The sequence below is a fragment of the Cervus canadensis genome, chromosome 17 (assembly GCF_019320065.1).
Source record: "Cervus canadensis isolate Bull #8, Minnesota chromosome 17, ASM1932006v1, whole genome shotgun sequence".
Lineage (NCBI taxonomy): Eukaryota > Metazoa > Chordata > Mammalia > Artiodactyla > Cervidae > Cervus > Cervus canadensis.
In genome coordinates, this window is record NC_057402.1 from 8,067,011 (window position 1) to 8,087,554 (window position 20,544).

Below are 20,544 nucleotides of genomic sequence, written 5' to 3' on the forward strand. Positions count from 1 at the left end.
TAGTAGAGCTGAAGGGCAGGCAAAGAATCCAGGGATTCTAACCACAAACTCCTCCAGCCCCTCTGCACCTGTTCCTGGGCTCAGTACTGTACTTGGTGGGTTCTGACGGCGCTTGCTCCTTGGAGGAAAACTTATGACCAACCTAGATAGCATATTAAAAAGCAGAGACATTACTTTGCCAACAAACATCCACCTAGTCAAAGCTATGGTTTTTCCATTAGTCATTTATGTATGTGAGAGTTGGACTATAAGAAAGGTGAGTGCCAAAGAATTGATACTTTTGAACTGTGGTGTTGGAGAAGACTCTTGAGAGTCCCTTGGACAGCAAGGAGACCCAACCAGTCCATCCTAAAGGAGATCAGTCCTGAATATTCATTGGAAAGACTGATGCTGAAGCTGAAACTCCAATACTTTGGCCACCTGATGCGAAGAACGGACTCATTGGAAAAGACCCTAATGCTGGGAAAGATTGGAGGAAGGAGGAGAAGGGGACTATAGAAGAGGAGATGGTTGGATGGCTTCACCAACTCAGTGGACATGAGTTTGAGTAGCTCTGGGAGTTGGTGATGGACAGGGAAGCCTGGCGTGCTGCAGTCCATGGGGTCGCAAAGAGTTGGATATGACTGAGAGATTGAACTGAACTGAACTGAGCACCCCCACGTGGTCATGGAGCCCCCTGCAGAGAGGTTTGTGTCTGGGCTCACACTGACTTCCCCTCACTGTGTCTCTTGCACAGTAATTCATGGCCGTGTCCTCCGAGGTCAGAGAGCTCAGCTTTAGGAAGAACTTGTTCTTGGACGTGTCCCTGGAGATAGAGGTGCGTCTCTAGAGGGATGGGCTGTAGTAAGTGCTGCCACCTGAACTGAAGGCTCCCATCCACTCTCATCCCTTCTGTGGGGGCTGCTGAATCCAACTCCAGTAGTAACCATGGGTGACGGAGTAACCAGAGATGGCACAGGCGAGGGAGGGGGTCAGTGAGGGCTTCACTAGGCCTGGGCCCGACTCCTGCAACTGCACCTGGGACAGGACCCCTGGGGGCAAGGAGAGTCAGTCCTAGTCAGTCACCTGCTGCCATAGCCATCCCCACAGACCTGTGTCTGCACCTGAGACCCTCACCTTGGGCAGTTGTCACCAGGCAGAGGAGAAGACCCCACAGCCTCACCTTCTTTTACACCACAGCTCTGCCTTCCCTGAGACCTCAGCCCTATGTGAGGAGCGAGCTGTGAGCTCCCACAGCCCAGGGCTGGGTTTGACCCCTGAGCTTGAACATGAATTTGCATGTAGGGGAGAACCCTGTCCTTATAAGTTTGGAGAAGCCAAGGTCAGTCCCCCTGTGATCCTTCTGGGTCCTTGTGCACAGTTCTTGAACCCACATGGCATAAGTCTGCGATGGGAGAGCAGTTCATATGTGAAGTTGATCATGATCAAACAATGGGCCCAACTTTCGAAGTATAAGAATCATTGCTGAACTAGAAGTGTAGATCCCATTGTTTCAATTCCATGGATCATTTGTAGCTTTTACAATGAATCAATATTATATTTGAAGACGTTCTTACACCCAGGAATCATTCCACGCACTCTAAATTGTGCCATATTTTATAAACATTATTTCTTTTAAAATTATGTTTTGACATCAACACTGATATGAAAATAATAAATAAAAGATCATCCTCCGCACAGCCTGGCTCAGGTCCATTGGGTCCTGCAGGTTGCAGAGCAGGTGCTGCCTTCCATCTCAGTCCAGCTCAGCCAACAGGTAAGGCCAGGTGAGTTCCCGCTTCTGTGAGACTGGGTCAGGCCATGCACCGCACACAAGGCTTTAGACACACTTGTCCCTGTTACTTCTAGCTTCTCCCGGAGCAGTACAGCCCCCTCCCACAGAAGGGCCATTCAGGAGGGATTCTCAGGTTTCTTGATCCACAGAAGCTCTGGGGCCTGGAGACATCTTCTCCCAAGAATGAAAGTGAATGTAAAAGTTGCTCAGTGTGTCTGACTCTTTGCGACCTCATGGACTATACAGTCCATGGAAATCTCCAGGCTAGAACACTGGAGTGGGTAGCCTTTCCCTTCTCCAGGGTATCTTCCCAATCCAGGGATCGAACCCAGGTCTCCATTGCAGGCGGATTCTTTACCAGCTGAGCCCCCAGGGAAGCCCTAGAACACTGGAGTGGGTAGCCCATCCCAGGAGCTTATCTCTGGGCCTTCAGACATTCTGAGATGTGTGTCCAAGGTGACCTGACTCTATTCAGAGCAAAGTCTACTTAGAACCTGAGATGCTGGTGTCCACCTGACAGGCCTGGGAGAAAGGAAATCTGGGATCTGATTTCCAGAGAAAGGGATGTGAGCTGAGTGACGGGCCTAAGAGCTCAAACGGGAGGAGAAAATCAACCTGAGAGAAACAGCTGCACCTCTTATCGCTGAGCTGAGAGGGAGACCAGGATGTGAGTTCAACAACAGGGTAAGTGGTTCGGCACACATGTCTCAAAAAGTGGGCAACCATAAAGGGGGATGCTACAATTTTATGAATTACATGTGAACAGTGTGTATCAGATACGACTCTCTCTATGAATTGTATTGTTTTAGAATCCTCATAGAAATGGACCACACAACCCTGTTCCCCTAGCAGCCGAGTTGTCTAACAGTTGTTACTTGGTCACTTGTCATCCTTGGAGTCACATATGTCACATTTAACTCTTTCGAAGACTGAATGATATTCCAGGGTAGGTACAAGACACATTCTGTTTGTTGAATTTAATACTTTTTATCATGTCTCTCCCATTTTCACAAGAATTTTGTTGCTGTAGCTAGGTGTATGTGTCTGAAAGTTTACTGCCATGAGCTGTAAATGGATCTGGTATTTGTGGTCTCAGGAGGAGAGGATTTTGATCAGGGGCCAGAGACAAAGCTTGATCACTCAGAGCTTTTGTGTAGCAAAATTTTATTAAGATGTAGAGGGATAGAGAAAGATTCTGACATAGACATCAGAAGGGGACAGAAAGAGTGCCCCCTTGGGGCAAGGCAGTACATACCTGTTAGCAAGCTGCTAATCATAGATAAAGGAAAGTCCTCAAGGCTGAGAGAGTTGCACCAGGCTCCTCTCTCACAACAAGGGGAGTCACCTCAGGCCATAAAGCCATTGACTTGAGTCTTGAAGAAAGGCAGATCTCCAAGCAAATACATAGTTTCATTAACATAGCTTAAGAAAAACATTTCCATGAGAAAAACCGTATTTGTTTGCTGAGCAATTAGCAGCTCAAGTTTTGAGAAAACGTGAAATTTAGGTGGAACCAAGTGTCATCATGGCAACACAGATTTAAAAGGGAGCTCCTTTAATCTTGTGTAGAGAAGGGGAAAAAAGGTCTGCCCCTTGCAGTTTATTTCCTCCTGTTGCTTGGGAACCCTGGTCTCCCTGCTGAGGCCTCCTCACCCTTTCGCATCCTTGTTATTTTCCTGATTGTGAGAAGATGCACGGCACAGAGAAGGCAGTCAGTAAGTGCACTCTGAAGGCACTGATGAATCAGTGGAGGAATACCGAGGGCGTGGTCACACAGCCAGGAGGCAAGCTGACTCGGGACAGACACAGCCACGATTTCCGGAAGAAGAGTCAGTCGTCGCCTGTCACGGTCTGCAGCCTGTCCAGGAAGCTGCAGGATGAGGAGAATGACAGGGGCTGAGACAGAGTCTGTGTGAGAAGGAGACTGGGCTGACAGAGGCCATCACTCAGCACAGGGTCGGCTCCAATCCCAGCTCACAGCCTCCTCAGCCTGCTGCTCCCGAGTCCAGGGGCTGTGGACACAAGAGCAGCCCCACGCTGCGGTGTGAGGACAGAAAAGAGCAGACAGGAAGAAGGTTCAGGGGACACTGAGGAGGGAGGCACTGTGGCCCTTCACAGGGGCTTCTGCCCTCCCTCAGCAGGGCCGGGCCTGTGCCCCGTGACTTCCCAGCATCTCTCTGTCCAGCCCTCTCAGGGACTCCTAGTAGAGGGAGGTCAGGGTCTTTGTCTAACTCTGGGCCACTTTGTGTTCCTTGCATAGCAGGATGCCCAGCTGTATCCTCAGTCTCAGAGACCAGATGTCAACACACCTGAGTCTGGAGGGTCCCTGGGGTGACCATCTGCTGACCTGGGGGCTGGGCTACGTGTGGTTCCCAGCAAGGTGATCTAGCCCGCAAGCCCCATCACCTTCCCAGGAAGCTGGAAGTGAGGAAGAAGCACAGCAAGCAGAGTCGTGTTCTGGAAGTACTCCCTCCCTCAGCTGCATGTCTAGTTGCCTTAGACCTCTCGCAGTCAGCCCCTAGCACGTTCCTCAGCACCAGAGGCACCAGTGAGGGAGCTGCTCCCCTGGCCCAGGCGCAGAGCTGCGGGAGGAGATGGAGACACCCTGTTTTCCAGGCAAATGAAACATGGCGCCCAGGCTGCGTCTGAGGGGCAGCTCCCCAAATCCACAAGGAGGGTCCCAAGCTGGAGACCAGGGGAGCTGGTGGTTTAGTTCCAGGCCAAGGCAGACAGGCTGAGACCCAAGAAGAACTGGTGTTTCAGTCTGAGAGGCAGGACATGCAGATGAAAATACCCCAGCCCAGGGGCCTTCAGCAGGAAGAATCCTCTGTTAGATCAGGGTGTCAATGTTCTGTTCCATTCAGGCCTTTGACTGACTAAGCCTGGCTGACTCTTATGAGGGAGGGCCATCTGCTTTGCTCATTCTACCAACTGAAATGTTAATCTCACCCAGAAGCCCTCACACAAGTACCCAGACTCAGGTTCAAGCAAACACGCCGGCACTGCATGGTCCGGCCCCGCCGACATGCATGAACTCTGCCACGAGTCGTGCGTTACACACTCTCCTGCCACTAGCAGGTTCCGGCTGCCTCTCCACACATAGTGCTAAACAAGCTTCTCAGCATCTGTGCCCAGGAGGAGTATCTACTGAAACAAATATCAAGGAAATCTGCCTTTGAACTACATTGACGAGAGCTTATCCTGTGTGTTAAAGGAAATTTACCAGGGGAATTTCAGAGTCAGTCTCTGGGTTCACACTTCACAACTAAAGCAGCAACTCAGATTTCCCCACCTTCGAGGGCTTCTCAAAACTAGGATCTCTAACTCAGGATCCTCAGAAATCCTCTGGAAACTAGAACTCCTTAGAAGGAGACAACTGACTCAAGACCTTCAGACCAGAGGAGGATCTCAGAGAAAGGACAGCTTCCACCCAAGGTGTCAGAATAAGACCCTTTTATAATTCCTGTGCTGTCCTTATTTGCTAATTATAATCATTCTTTACTTTTTCTATAGCTCCTTGGTTACTGTCCACCCTAAATGACCCTGAGCTCCATCTTGTTCTTTACAATCAGAACCATCAGGTGTAAAAATGAATGCAACTCCAGCTTTGATGTTTGACTGCTGACAGCTCTCCAGCCTCCAGCCTTCTTCCTCCACTTCAGTCTCATAGCTTGATGCACTGATAAGAAAGTCTGGAAGCTCTGTTATTGAACTCTCTTGGGAGACTCAATCCACACAGTCCCCTGCCCACACACAGGGACACTTCTCAGTACTTACACCGCAACCACAATAAAAACCTGAGCTGTCTCTTTCCTGACTCTCTGAGGCCATTTCATACCTACTTGATCAGAACCTACTGTGCGTGGGAGGCCGTCCTGCCTTGGCAGAGATGCTACACATTTGGCACTGTGTGCAGGTGCTGGACAGTAACCGCCCACTGGGGCCCTCCTCTCTTGGTTTTCATGGACCTCTCATAGCTGATGACACAAGTGCACTTGGAGCTGGTCTTTGCTGCCAGTTTGTATGCTGAGTGTTTGTGTTCTGTGCTGCACTTTAAACACTTCAGCTCTCTCTCATGGGGTGAGCCAATGCAGATCAGAAGGCTCCTGAAAAGTTATTAAATAACCTGAATGGACAGGGTATAAGAATGTGTCCCTCAACACAACGACACCTGGATGTGAGTTAAGCCCACACTGGTTTTTGTCTTAAAATAAACTGATGTGTTGACTCTGACATAAACTGTGGCTGACATCAGGGTCAATGAGTGACTCCTACACTGTGACCCATTTTCCTCATGTTCTAGCAGATATTCTAGTTGTCTGGGAACATTTCCTGAAGCATGTATGGTTTAGACCACAATTGTTGTTCCATTTCAGGACAGTTCGAGAAGACCAAGATACAAGTTCTACATCTACATCTTATCCTGAGCAGATAATCATTATCCTCTGGGCTACTAATGCCCATCCGCATTTCCCAGTAAGTCTATACATAGCAAAGACCAGGGATCCTGGTCACAGGTGAGTAAGAAAGTCTCATAGGACTTGCCAGGAACCCGAGGAGCCACATCCTGAACCAGACTTGAGCTGCAGGTAAAGGGCATGAGACATCAGATTCAGACCCCAGGAAACATTGTCTTCCATTTAGGGAAACAGAGAGATAAAGAGAGATGTGAGAGCAGATCCTAGAAATGAAGACACTGGATCAGCAAAGAGGGATCCACGTCAGATCTGGGCCTGACGAGTGTGATCTCACACGGGAGGAGTGTGAGATGCTTTTCAGATGCTCAGTGGTGTACAGCTCTTAGCCACCCGAGGGACGGCAGCACGCCAGGCTTCCCTGTCCCTCACCATCTCCCGGAGCCTGCTCAAACTCATGTCCATTGAATCAGTGATGCCATCCGACCACCTCATCCTCTGTCATCCCCTTCTCCTCCTGTCTTCAATGTTTCCCAGCATCAGGATATATTCTAATGAGACGGCGCTTCACATCAGTTGGGCAAAGTCTTGGAGCTTCAACTTCATCATTAGTCTTTCCAATGTATATTCAGGGTTGTTTCTTTTAGGAATGTCTGGTTTTATCCCCTTACTGTCCAAGGGACTCTAAGAGTCTTCTTCAGCACCACAGTTCAAAAGCATCAATTTTTTGACACCCAGCCTTCTTTATGGTCCAGCTCTTACGTCTGTACATGACTACTGGAAAAACCATAGCTTTGACTATACAGAACTTTGTAGGCAACGTGATGTCTCTGCCTTTTAGTACACTGTCCTGATTTGTCATAGCTTTTCTTCCAAGCAACAATGGTCTTTTAACTGAGATATAAAATCTATTAAGTTTGATATGTCACTGATCCTGGCCCCATGTCCATATTTGTTTTGAAATGAATCACAGTGAGTGTCTTAATAATGGAATCCTACTGATTCTCTGAAGTGAATCTACTTGGAGAAGATTCACCAGGATTCTCTGAGTTTGCTCAGGATTCTGACTGTTATGACCACTGGCAGAATAATTTTTCCTTCTTAAGAGATGCTCTGCCTTGGTGCGTAAAAGAATGTTCACACTCTCCTTTTACACACACACATTTTTCTTCTAATTCAGTGATTTTGTAAGTGGTAAGTAAAGAATCATAAATCCAGAGAGTTTCCAGGGGAAACAGATGGAGAGGAAGTCCCAAATTCTGTTTGGGCAACCCACCTCAGCCTCCACCTACACCTGCTGCTGGAGTTGAAACCCAGGACTGGTGAGCTCTGAGCCTTCCCTGGCGTGTTCTGTGCTCGCCCTGCAGACCCGTCTGTCTCTCTCCTCGCAGGGTGGCTCGTGTCTGGGCTCAGGCTCACTTCCCCTCTCTGTGGTCCTTGCGCAGTGACACACGGCTGTGTCATGCATCACGCATGATCGTGATCTTGTGATATGTGATGTGCCTTCCCATCTGTTTGCGACATCTTCCGTTGTTTTATCAGCTTCTACAGGTTTCAGAGTACAGGTCTTTTGCCTCCTTAGGTAGGTTTATTCCTGGCATTTTATTGTTTTTGTTGCTATGGTAAATAGGATTGTTTCCTTGATTGCTATTTCTGATCTTTCATTGTCAGAGTATAAGAATGCAAAGATCTGTGTATTAATTTTATTTCCTGCAACTTTACCAAATTAATTGATGAGATCTGATAGTTTTCTGGTAGCACTTTTAGGATTTTGTATGCATAGAATCATGTCATCTGCAAACAGTGACCATTTTACTTCTTCTCCAATTTGGATTATTTAAAATTTCTTTTTCTTCTTTGATTGCCATGCCTAGGACTTCCAAGCTATGTTGAATAATAGTGGTGAGAGTGGACATCCTTGTCTTGTTCTTGATCTTACAGAAAACACTTTCAGTTTTTCCCCATTTGGGCTGATGCTTGTTATGGGTCTGCTGTTTATGGCCTTTATTATATTTAGGTACGTTCGCACCATGTTAACCTTCTGAAGAGTTTTATTTTTATCATAAATGGGTGTGGAGAAGTGAAGTTGCTCAGTCGTGTGAGACTCTTTGTGATCCCATGGACTGTAACTTACAAGGCTCCCCCATCCATGGAATTTTCCAGGCAAGAGTACTGGAGTGGGTTTTGCCATTTCCTTCTCTAGGGGATCTTCCCTACCCAGGGATCGAGCCCGGGTCTCCCACATTGCAGGCAGATGCTTTACCCTCTGAGCCACCAGGAAAGCCCATGGGTATTGAATGGGTGTTGAATGTTGTCAAAAGCCTTTTGCGCATCTCTTCATATGATCATAAGATTTTTGGTAGTGACTCATCTCGGGCAGAGCGCTGGGGCTCCGAGCAAACCAGCGAGCAAGCGAGCGGTGCTCGGCGGGGACCGAGAGAGGGAGAGAGAGAGAGGCGCGGACGGGCGAGGCGGGCCCGTCCGGGAGCTTGCGCCGGGGAAGGGGTGTAGGTCCGGCGCCAGAGCCGCGGCACCGCATCCCTCTCCACGCCGGCTCAGCTGGATTCTCCCGGATCGGGCGCAGGCTGCCTTCTCCTAGTCAAGTGTCCGAGCCGCTCCAAACTCCGGCGGCGAGTCGGCCACAGGAAGTTTATTCTCAGCTCCTTTTCTAAAAGGAGGAAATAGAAGTTTCTCCAAGCGGAAAAAAAAAAAAAAAAGATTTTTATTCTTCAATTTGTTGTGGTGTGTCACCCTGATTGATTTACAGACACTGAGAAATCCTTGACTCTCTAGGATAAGTCCCAATGATCATGATGTATGATACTTCTAATGTGTTGTTGGATTCCTTTTGCTAGTATTTTGTTAAAGATTTTCTGTGTCTATGTTCATCAGCGATGCTGGCCTGTAGTTTTCTGTTTTTTGATACCATTATCTGATTTTGTTTTCAAGATGGCATCTTGACAAGTTTAAAGTGATATCCTCTTGAGGTTTTGATTTTCATTTTCCTGAGAGTTACTGACATCCATCATTTTCCAAATGCTTACCAACCATTTGTTTTTCTTCTTTAAAGACATGTCTATTTAAATTCTCAACCCGACTTATTTTAAATCAGTAATTATTCTAGCTACCACTACTATTTCTTAGGAGTTCCTTATATTTTAAAGATATTAGCCCCTATTAGACAAAAGGTTTACAGACTGTTTCTGCTATTTCGTAGTTTGTGTTTCGTGTTTACTCTATATTTTGTGCTCATGGCTGTGCAGTACTTTTTAGTCTCAGGCCTGTATTTCTCCTGTTTTTGCCTACACGTTTCTCCTCATCTCTATAATATCACTGAAAACCCAGCATCTTGAAACTTCCCATATATTTTTCTAAGAGTTTTATAGATCCAGGTGTTACATTTGTATCTTTAATCCTTTTTGAGTTGATCTTTCTATACCATGTTAAGGGTCAGATTTAACTACTTTGGATGTGGCTATCCAATTTTCTCTGCACCATTTGTTGAAGAGACTTTGCTTGTTTGTTCAGTCACTCAGCCAAGTCTAACTCTTCAAAGACGGCTAGAAGTCCTTGCCGGTGTAACTTAGGTGTGAAATAGACGTAAAAGGCGGGCCTCCCTGGGGTCTCAGTGGTGAAGAGAATCTGCTCGCAAATGCAGGGGATGCTGGTTCAATCAGTAGGTTGGGAAGATCCCTAGAGAAGGAAATGACAACCCACTCCAGTATTCTTGCCTGGGAAATTTCATGGAGAGAAGAGCCTGGTGGGCTACAGTCCATGGGGTGGCAAAGAGCTGGACACGACTTAGTGATAAAACAACAACAGCAGCAAGACAATAAAAGGCATTCAAACCATAAAAGAAGAAATAAAATTTTCTTTGTTTGCAAACAAAATCATCTTCATAAAAGAAACAAAGGATTCCTAATAAAAACTTCTTGGACTAGCAAATGCAATAAGTTATAGGATATGCACACTACTTATACATGTCCCTATACACTCACTACAGTGCGTCTTGAATTTGTGACCAGGAAACAACCTCATTTTCTGTAGATGACAGACAGCATTTATGAGGCTGTCTTAGGGAAACTAGGAGACAGCAGAGAGTGGGCAGAGTCAGGACTCGGTCATCTGGCTCCCATCATCCACGTGGACTCTTGTGTTGAGGAAGAGAGACACGTCATAGCTCACAGCCCAGGACTGCTTTCAGAGACCACCCAGATGTGACCAGCAGGGCTGGGACAGGTTCCATTTCTGGACATGTGCTCCTGCCTGCCTCTTGGGGAAACAGGAGTCATCTTCAGGTGAACTCCCTCCTCATCCATGAGAACGAGGGATGAACACAGAAGGGCAATCGCTGGAACTAGTGTCCACCCGAGTGGATGAGGACCAAGAGGAGATTGTGCTGCAAGGAGGACAGAGATCCTGGGGACTAATCATAACCGCATGGGATCATTCCCCTGTGCTGATCTGGGGAAGGGCCCATGAGGGGCCAGTGTGCACATCTCAGGTCAGAGGGGGTATTCTATTTGTGACAAGGAGTACATTGAATGAAGGGGCTGGATGTAGGAGAGGTCCAATCTGCAAACAGAATGTTCTCACATTAGTGCCTGCAGAAAGTGTCTGCAGAAAGTGTACACCAGAGCAGAAAAGTCATAGCAGGAAATGTCCCTGGGAACAGCTGGGAGATGGGAGAGGAAGGAAATCCTTGTCTCCAAGGGAAGCCCCTTCCCAGTCCCTCTGCACCTGTCGCTGGTATAAGCTTCTGTACAGGCAGGTCCGGAGTGCCCCCTGCAGCCCCCCCTGTCTCCCTACAGGAGGTTTTGTCTGGGCTCACACTAACTAACTTCCCCTCACTGTGTCTCTTGCACAGTAATACATGGTTATGTCCTCAGCTCTCAGGCTGTTCATTTGCAGAGTCACTGTACTCTTGGAGTTGTCTCTGGAGATGGTGAATCGGCCCTTCACAGAGTCTGCAGAGTATGTACTACCACCGCCAGTATTAATATATAAGACCCAGTCCAGGTCCCCCAGGGCACCTGCTCCTGCGCGCAGTTCTGAACGCACTCTGAGCGCCTGAGCGCCCCCTGGTGGTCCTGGGCGCCCATGCAGGGAGGTTTTTGTCTGGGCTCTCTCTGACTTCCCCTCACTGTGTCCTTTGCACAGTAATACACGGCCGTGTCCTCAGGTGTCACGCTGCTCAGTGAGAGAGAGACTTGGCTCTTGGAGGTGTCCCTGGTGATGCTGAGCCGGGATTTCAGGGCTGGCTTATAGTATGTACTTCCACCACTATATATGATACCAACCCACTCCAGTGCCTTCCCTGGAGCCTGGCGAACCCAGTGTACAGCATAGCTGGTTAGTGAGAATCCAGAGACAGCGCAGGTGAGGGAGAGGGTCTGTGAGGGCTTCACCAGGCTGGGTCCCGACTCCTGCAGCTGCACCTGGGACAGGACCCCTGTGGACAGAGAGAAGCACGGTGACTCACGGGCTCAGATGCCGCTTCCCCACGTGCCCATGTCTGATCCAGAGACACTCACCGCTGGGAGCTGACAGCACGAAGAGGAAGGTCCACAGTGGGCTCATCTTCGAGCAGATGAGAGTCACCGCTCCTGAAATCTCTTCAAGCCTGAGGAGGAGCCTGAATTTAAGTGACCTGGTGCTTTGTTTCCAGCCTGTGACCTGAGTGGATCTTTGCATGTGGGAGGGGCCTCTGCATAAAAAGCAGAAAGTAGTGAAAGGAGGTTCAGTCTATGGACCTCGCCCTGTGAGGAGGACGCTGACTATTCAATCAGAGAACTCAGCCCCTCCTGTGGTCCCCCTCCACCTGCCAGGAAGGCTGTTTATGGAGGAATGGAATGATGAGGGAGGGTTGTTCGGGAAAAATGATGCTGTCAAGGAACAAAGGCAGATTTTGGGAAGAGACTTTAACTTCATGGAGGTGTTTACCTTCACTCAACAAAAGCCCACCACACATTCGGGGACCACCCAGGTGTGAGACACAAACTCTTGTTTTTTTTTCTTTTCTGATTAGCTTATGTTTTCTTACTCCATATTCAAACATTAGAGACAAAATAAACAATAATCACATTAAATTCAAATGGAGTTGGGTCCAATTCTGATATGTTATCAGAATTCCCAAAGCATTTATATTTCCCTTACTTTCATGACTATTTTTTCATCTGGAAGAGTTTAAATACCCTCAAGAATCACTCTAGAGATGGTTTATTCACAGTAATTACACACAGGATTAACTTTGTGGACAAAGTAGACGTTTCTGCTGAGAAGCCCGTCTTCCCAGCACGGCTGACTTGCCCAGTGGGCTGTCCCACACTGTCCTGCGCATAACTCAGTGTCTGCAGGAGCTTGTGAACCTCAGGACCCCCACCCTGCGTGTGGACACTGCGGACCCCAAGGCTACTACAGACTGAGGACAGACAGCTCCCGGGAGCTCCTCAGTGCTCCAACATGCTGGGCAGGTGCCCTGCTCACTCTGCACAGACTGCCTGCTCCTCCAAGTGCTTATTCCTTCCTCTCTGTGTCCCTGCCGTGAGATGGGAGCTCAGGGAACATAGTCCCCACCACAGTGGTGAGAGGACATGCATGGTTTGTGGAGGTAAACCTTCACAGTGAACGGCAGGCAGAGTGTGAGGGCGGCATGGTCAGAGGAAAGCCCCTCCTCAGGAAGCAGGTTCCCTTGAAAACCCCACTGAGAGCAGCTTTCCCGAGCCCAGGGTCTCCGTGTCCTGGACTGAGCCTGAGGTCCTCTGAGTCAGCAGTGCTGGAGAGCAGAGCTCAGCTCCCCCGTCTCCCTGTGGCCCTGAGGCTGTGGCCTCCCACCTGCATCCCGGCTGTGAGCATGTACACTGGGGATGACGGCCGTCACCGCGTGTCTGGACTTTAGGTGGGTTTTCCGGGGGTGGTGAGTGCTGCCATCAGTGGTGTTATCGCTCCTGGAGCCAGAAAAGACCGGTGTGCGTCCCCATCTCTGACTGACACCCTGTCCATGTGACCCTGGTCCACTCCTTCCTGAGATGTCAACACTGCCGCTTTGGGGCAGGTCAGCTCTCCCTCAGCCCAGGGATCTCAGCTGTGTATCGGCAGAAGTGGAAACTGCTGTCTATGAAAAGCCCTTTCCTCCCTCCCGTTTCATGAGGAGAGTCCTAAATGGACCATATTGCTTCTGTCTTTTCCATAATATTGGTTGTTGTTGCTGTTCAGTCGCTCAGTCATGTCTGACTCTTTGTGACCCCATGGACTGCAGTTCCCTGTCCTTCACCATCTCCCAGGTGTTCAAACTGATGCCATCCAACCATGTCATTCTGTCATCTCCTTCTCCTCCTGCCTTCTATCTGTCCCAGCATCAGCGTCTTTTCCCATGAATTGGCTCTTCCCATCAAGTGGTTACAGTATTGGAACTTCAGCTTCAGCATCAGTCCTTCCAATGAATATTCAGACTGATCTTTAGGATGGACTGGTTTGATCTCCTTGCAGTCTCAGAGATTCTCAAGAGTCCCACAGTTCAAAAGCATCAGTTCTTCAGCTCCCAGCCTTCTTTATGGTCCAAGTCTCACATCCTTACATGACTAACGGGCAGACCAAGGCTTTGACTATATGGACTGTTGCTAACAAAGTCATGTCTCTGCTTTTTAATACACTGTCTAGGATTGTTAGAGCTTTTCTCCCAGCAGTAAGTGTCTTTTAGTCTCATGGCTTCAGTCATCATCCACAGTGATTCTGGACCCCAAGAAAATAAAGACTTTCACTGATTCCTTTGTTTCCCTATATATGTCATGAGTCATGGGTCCTCATGGCATGATCTTAGTAATTTGAATGTTGAACTTAAAGCCAGCCTTTTCACTCTCCTCTTTCACCTTTATCAAGAGGCTCTTTAGTTCCTCTTCGGCTTCTGCCATAAGAGTGGTGTCATCTGCATATCTGAGATTATTGCTATTTCTACTGGAAATCTTGATTTCAGCTTGTGATTCCTACAGCTCGGCATTTGTGTGATGTAAGTTAAATAAACACAGTGACAATAGAGAGCCTTGATTCATTCCTTTCCTATTCTTGATCCAGTCTCTTCTTCCATGATCTGTTCTAGCTATTGCTTCTTGACCTGTATACACATTTTTCAGGAGGCAGGTAATGTGGTCTGGTATTGCCATCTCTTTTATAATTTTCCATGCTTTGTTGTGATCCACACAGTCAAAGGCTTTAGCATAGTCATGAAGCGTTAGTAGATTTTTTTTTAATTGTTTACTCTTTTATGATCCAAATGTTGTTGGCAATCTGATCTCCGGTTCCATTACCTTTTCTAATCCAGCTTGTACATCTGGAAGTTCTCAGTTCATGTGTTGTTGAAGCCTAGCTTGGAGGATTCTGAGCATGGCCTTGCTAGCATGTGATGTGAGTGCAGTTGTCCAGTGGTTTGACCATTCTTTGGTGTTGCCCTTCTTCGGGGTTGGAATGAAAGCTGACTTTTTCCAGTCCTGTGGCCACTGCTGAGGTTTCCAAATTTGCTGGCATATGGAGTGCAGCACTTTCACAGCATCATCTTTTAAGATTTGAAATAGCTCAATTGGAATTCCATCACTCCCACTAGCTTTGTGTGTAGTGATGCTTCCTAAGGCCCACTTGACTTCACTTTCCAGGATATCTAGCTCTAGCTGAATGATCACACCATTGTGATTATCTGTGTCATGAAGATCTTTTTCCTATACCTCTTCTGTGTATTCTTGCCACCTCTTCTTACTATCTTCTGCTTCTGTTACGTCTCTACCATTTCTGTGCTTTATTGTTCCCATCTTTGCATGAAGTGTTCCCTTGGTATCTCTAATTTCCTTGAAGAGATCTCTAGTCTTTCCCATTCTGTTGTTTTTCTCTATTCCTTTGCATTGTTCACTTAAGCAGTCTTTCTTATCTCTCCTTCCTCTTCTTTGAAACTCTACTATCAGATGGGTATATCATTCCTTTTCTCCTTGGCCTTTCACTTGTCTTCTTTTCTCAGCTATTTGTAAGGCCTCCTCAGACATCTTCTATCTTTTCAATCATATGAGTGAGTAAATTAAATCAGAAAGACCCTGCCCTGCCTGTGTGTAGGTAATAAGACCTTCAACCAAAGCAGGAAGAGCAAGAATCACAGGACACATCTAGACTCTCTGGTCTGGACCTGAAAAGTGAGCTGATGCTGTGGAGCAGGGGAGGGAAGGTGTGGCATCCGACACCTGGAGCAGGTGAGACTGTTGCTACTCACCAAGGGGCATCAGGGCCTGCATTTGCAGAGATGCCCCGCATCTGACCTGGACACCATGAGCTGGTGGAGTTAGGAGACACATATAATTTCATGTTCTCACAGAAGGAAATATAACAGGTCCCAGGTTCATGGACCTCTTCTACACACAGATGTGTTGTGTCCGAACTAGGATCTGTGAGTTCAGTGTGTGAGTTCAGTCTGTCAGTTCAATGTGTGAAGATGTGTCCTCACACCACAGTATTTTTAATTTGAAATGTCATTTCATTTAATTGCAAGGAAGTCTGTGGAAAATATTTATAATTAAAATTAAGTATGTCAAAATGTTGCACACTATTGCACAAGAGCTCATACAAGAAATGATAAGACATTGATAAATATGCTCAGTCATGTCTGACTCTTTGAAACCCCTGGGCTGCATCACGCCCAGCTCCTCCGTGCACCAGTATCTCCAGTGATGCTATCTAACCACAACATCCTCTATCTTCCCCTTCTCCTTTTGCCTGAAATCTTTCCCAGCATTAGAGTCTTTTTCAATGGCTCAGCTCTTTGCATCAGGTGGCCAATGTATGGGAGCTTCAGCATCAGCATCAGTCCTTCCAAAAATATTTAGGGTTGATTTTCTTTTGAATTGACTGGTTTGCTCTCCTCGCAGTCCAAGGGAAACTGAAGACTCTATTCCAGCAGCACGTTTCATATACATCAATTTTTCAGCTCTGTACTTCAATAGAGCCCTTTAAAATGAAGATTCTCCTAGATATGGTGGACTCTCTTCATTGTAGGAACACACAGCAGACCCAAGACCTTCAAAACAAGCCATGACCTTACACAGTGGACACCTTGCACCCAAGTTTCTGGGCTAAACCTTCCTCTAAACCCATCATGAATTTAATGTTATCATTGCTTGCTTACAGGTCAGCAGTCCTCTTGTTTTCTAAGGACTTGGGTTATCCCACCTTTAGTGATCATTACCTCTTTCTTACATCCTTTCTTACAGTGGCTAAGAAGAAGGAAATGTCAGACTCTGTTTTGATGACTACTGACCCCTTAAGGCTTAATCCTGCTTTTCTCCTCTGCCCACACACTGGAGATTCAATAAGAAACTTGTTTTCTCTCTTTTGATGCAGGTGTGAGACTGAACTCACAGGAGCGTCTCCTGTGAGCAGGACCTTCATCACTTCAACACCTCTGAACCCCAGTAGAAGTAGATGTCCTGGTCAGGGCTCCACTCCGGACTCAGGCTTCATTTCTGATTGCTGAGAGGATTTTCCTCTTCTCAAATGACACCTGGATAATGGACGTGATGAAGGGTTTATTAGTAAATCCCCTTGGTGTATCTGTGTGTGTGTCTATGTGTGCACGTGCACATACTGCAAGTTTGAACCAAGGTTTGGTGTGGATCCTTACCTTTTCATAGTGCCCACTGAGCTTGATGCTGTGAGCAAGTGTGCAGACAACACCACCAGCAGCAGGGTCTGTCTCTCTGCCTGATGTCCACCATGTGCGTCGTGCTGCTACCTCCTGGCAGGCTTGCTCACTGCCCTGTGCTGAGCTGCCCTGTTGAGCCCCGTAGAGTCCCTTGCATGTATGTAGCTGACTTACCTCCATAGATTTGGAAATTACTTGGCACTTGGCGACAGAAGAAAGTGACAGTGACTCTGCTTTTCTGCAGGAGAAAATGACTTTCTCTTATTCCAACAAATCTTTATAGGTCAAAGAACTAAGAGATAAAAAAGAATATTGAGGCCAGAGATGTTCCCCAAGGGGAAGTATTGACTGTAGAGGAAATCACAGATCCTGACAGGAAACCGGCCCTTAACCTCCATCTGCACCTGCTCCTGGGGAGGAAACAAGTGTGAGTCCCGAGCATCACCCCTGCATCCCCCAGCCTGTCTCCTGCAGGCTGGCTTGGTTCTGGGCTCACACTGACCTCCCCCCACGATGTCTCTTGCACAGTAATACACGGCTGGGTCCTCGCTGGTTACAGACATCAGCTGCAGGGAGAGCTGGTTCTTGGATGTGTCTCTGCAGATGGAGGTGTGGCTCTTGAGGGGTGGGTTGCAGTAAGTGTTGCCACCAGAAATGACGGCTCACATCCACTCTACCCCTTCCCTGGGGGCTGGTGGATCCAACTCCCCAGTGACCACTGGTATGGAGGAACCAGAGACGCACAGGAGAGGGATAGTGTGGGGGACGGCTTCACCAGTCCTGGGCCGGAACCTGCAGCTGCACCTGGGACAGGACACCTGGGGACAAGGGGAGTCAGTCGCTGTCAGTCACCTGCAGCCACAGCCGTCAGGCACAGGAGAAGCCTTAACTTTTAGACCACAGCTCTGCTTTCCCTAGACCTCAGTCCTGTGTGAGGGGAGTTCTGTGAGCTCCCACAGCCCAGGGGTAGATTGTACTCTAGGGAATGGGGGAACATTGCATGTGGGGGAAACTTGTACTTATAAGTTGAGTAAGGCAGCTTTAGGCTCCACTCATCCAACTGGGACATTTGAGTTCTCTCACCCTGGCCTTTGGATCTGGAACACTTGGCCTGTGTGGGACGTTGGGAACAGGTCATGGCATTGTACCAGTTTTCTGATCACTAGAATAAAACTACACAGGATGTGTGAAAGTGAAGCTGCTCAGTCGTGTCCGACTCTTTGTGATCCCGTGGACTGTAGCCTACCATGCTCCCCCCTCCATGGGATTTTCCAGGCAAGAGTACTTGAGTGGGTTGCCATTTCCTACTCCAACACAGGATGAGTAGGTTTCAACACAGGATGAGTAGTTTTCTATAATTTTAATTTCTTGGATCTTCCAAGTAGCTGTTTTCATCGATTAGAGTTCTGTCCAGACAATTTCTGAAATTCAGATAGAAGGAAAAAGTGTTTTCTTCATCAATTATGATGATCATATATATTTTATTTCTTAATCTCTTAATATGGTGTGTCATGTTGATTAATTTGCACATATTGAAGAATCCTGCATCCCTGGATAATTCATCTTCATCACGGTGTTGTTTTCTGTTAATGTGTTGCTGGAATCTGTTTACTAGTATATTGTTGAGAGATATTTGCATCTTTCGTGTCAGTAATTTTGGCCATAATTTTCTCTTTTGTGACATCTTTGTCTTCCTGTAGTATCAGGGTGATGATGGCCTTGTAGAAAGAGCTTGGGAGTGTTTCTCTCTGAATTAAAAAAGAAAAAACCGTTTGAGGATAGGTGTTAGCTCTTCTCTAAATGTCTGATAGATTCCTACCCTGAAGCCATCTGGTTGTGGACTTTTGGTTGTTGGAGCGTTGTTAATCACATCTTCAATTCCATTACTTGTTATTGGTCTGTTCATATTTTCTATTTCTTCCTCGTTGATTCTTTTTTTTAAATTGTTTCCATTTTTATTATTAGTTGGAGGCTAATTACTTTACAATGTTGTAGTGATTCTTGCCATACATTGACATGAATCAGCCATGGATTTACTTGTATTCCCTATCCCAATCTGTTTCACCCTTGATAATATACATGTTTCGATGCTGTTCTCTCCAAACATCCCACCCTCGTCTTCTCCCACATGGTCCAAAAGTCTGTTCTGTACATCTGTGTCTCTTTTTCTGTTTTGCATATAGTGTTATCATTACCATCTTTCTAAATTCCATATATATGTGTTAGTATACTATATACATGCACCCCAATGTTCATCGCAGCACTGTTTATAATAGCCAGGACATGGAAGCAACCTAGATGTCCATCAGCAGACGAATGGATAAGGAAACTGTGGTACATATGCACCATGGATTATTACTCAGCCATTAAAAAGAATTCATTTGAATCAGTTCTAATGAGATGGATGAAACTGGAGCCCATTATACAGAGTGAAGTAAGCCAGAAAGATAAAGACCTCATTGATTCTTTGAAGGTTATATCTTTCTAAGAATTTGTCCATGATTCCCAGGTTATTCATTTTTAGCTGAGCACGCAGGGATGTGCGGCTAAGGAACAGGAGGGAAATCTCTCCCTGCGCTGTGTGAACTGAGCAGGGACACTTCCAGGGATGGCTTGCTAAATTCAGCACCTGTGAGAACCCCAAAAGACAACAAGGGCTCTTGAGCTTGGATGGTTCTAGTTTTAGCAGCCATGCACTCTGTGGATCTGTACACGAGGGGGCTGGGTCAGAGGAGTGTCCATGTTGCCTCCATAGCTCCCATAGCAGGTCCAGGTGCAGTCCAGGTGGCTGAGCTCCGAGGATCTGTGCTGGTGATCTGGTGAAAACCATGCATAAGAGCCACCAGGGCCAGCTGCTTGCATGTTGGTTTTGTTCACTCGCTAAGTTGTGTCTGACTCTTTTTTGACACCATGGACTGTTGCACATCAGGCTCCTCTGTCAATGGGATTTCCCAGGCAAGAATACTGCAGTAGGTTTCTGTTTCCTTCTTTTGGGCCCAGGAGTTGAACCCGGGTCTCCTTCTGGGCAGGCAGATTCTCCACCACTGAGCCACCGACAAGCCATAATTGCCAGCATACTCAGAGATACCTTGGAATTGAGAGCAGTGCCCACAGCAGCTCAATGGTCCTTTCATAACTCACTTCAGTTCATAGCAATCAATATGCCATGGAGGCCCGTTTGGGAGCGACTTTCCCTGGGCCCTGACACTCAGTGCCTGTTTTATTACTAGTTTTTTCTACACCAGCACAACTAGAATGTGATGTAGGAATTGGTTTACCTGCGTCTTACAGACGTGAAGCTAACCTGCAGCCTGGACTTGCAGTGATGTGCTGGAGGGCACACATCAGGGCACGGTGAGCCCTCCTGTCTGTGCCTGGGCTTCTCTCACTGGACCTGGCTGCCCCTACAGGGGATGCTGAACAGAGCTGGACGTGCCTACTCAGGCTCTGGTCTGTTCCTGGGAGGAGAACAGGCCTGATTTTCCTCCATTCTAGAGCTCCTTAAGATGTTGTGGTAAAGAAAGGATTACAGATTTGTTTTCAGCACTTGTCTGAAAGTGGATGCTAGTATCTGTCTGACTATAACCTTTCCCACCAGCCATCTATGTGTCTAGTGGTAATTGCTTTGATGGTAAATATTTTACATAAAGCAAACCGCACAGTAGAACAGGATGTAGGTATTG

General features: G+C 47.2%; 1 gene segment (V, D, J or C); it reads right to left on the bottom strand.

Annotated features, from left to right (window-relative positions):
• Window positions 1-106: 106 nt before the first annotated feature.
• Window positions 107-11,791, bottom strand: LOC122419664. The segment is given in 3 exon segments: window positions 107-118; window positions 11,348-11,641; window positions 11,724-11,791. Coding segments are annotated over 3 exon segments (342 nt in total).
• Between the last annotated feature and the right edge of the window lie 8,753 nt (window positions 11,792-20,544).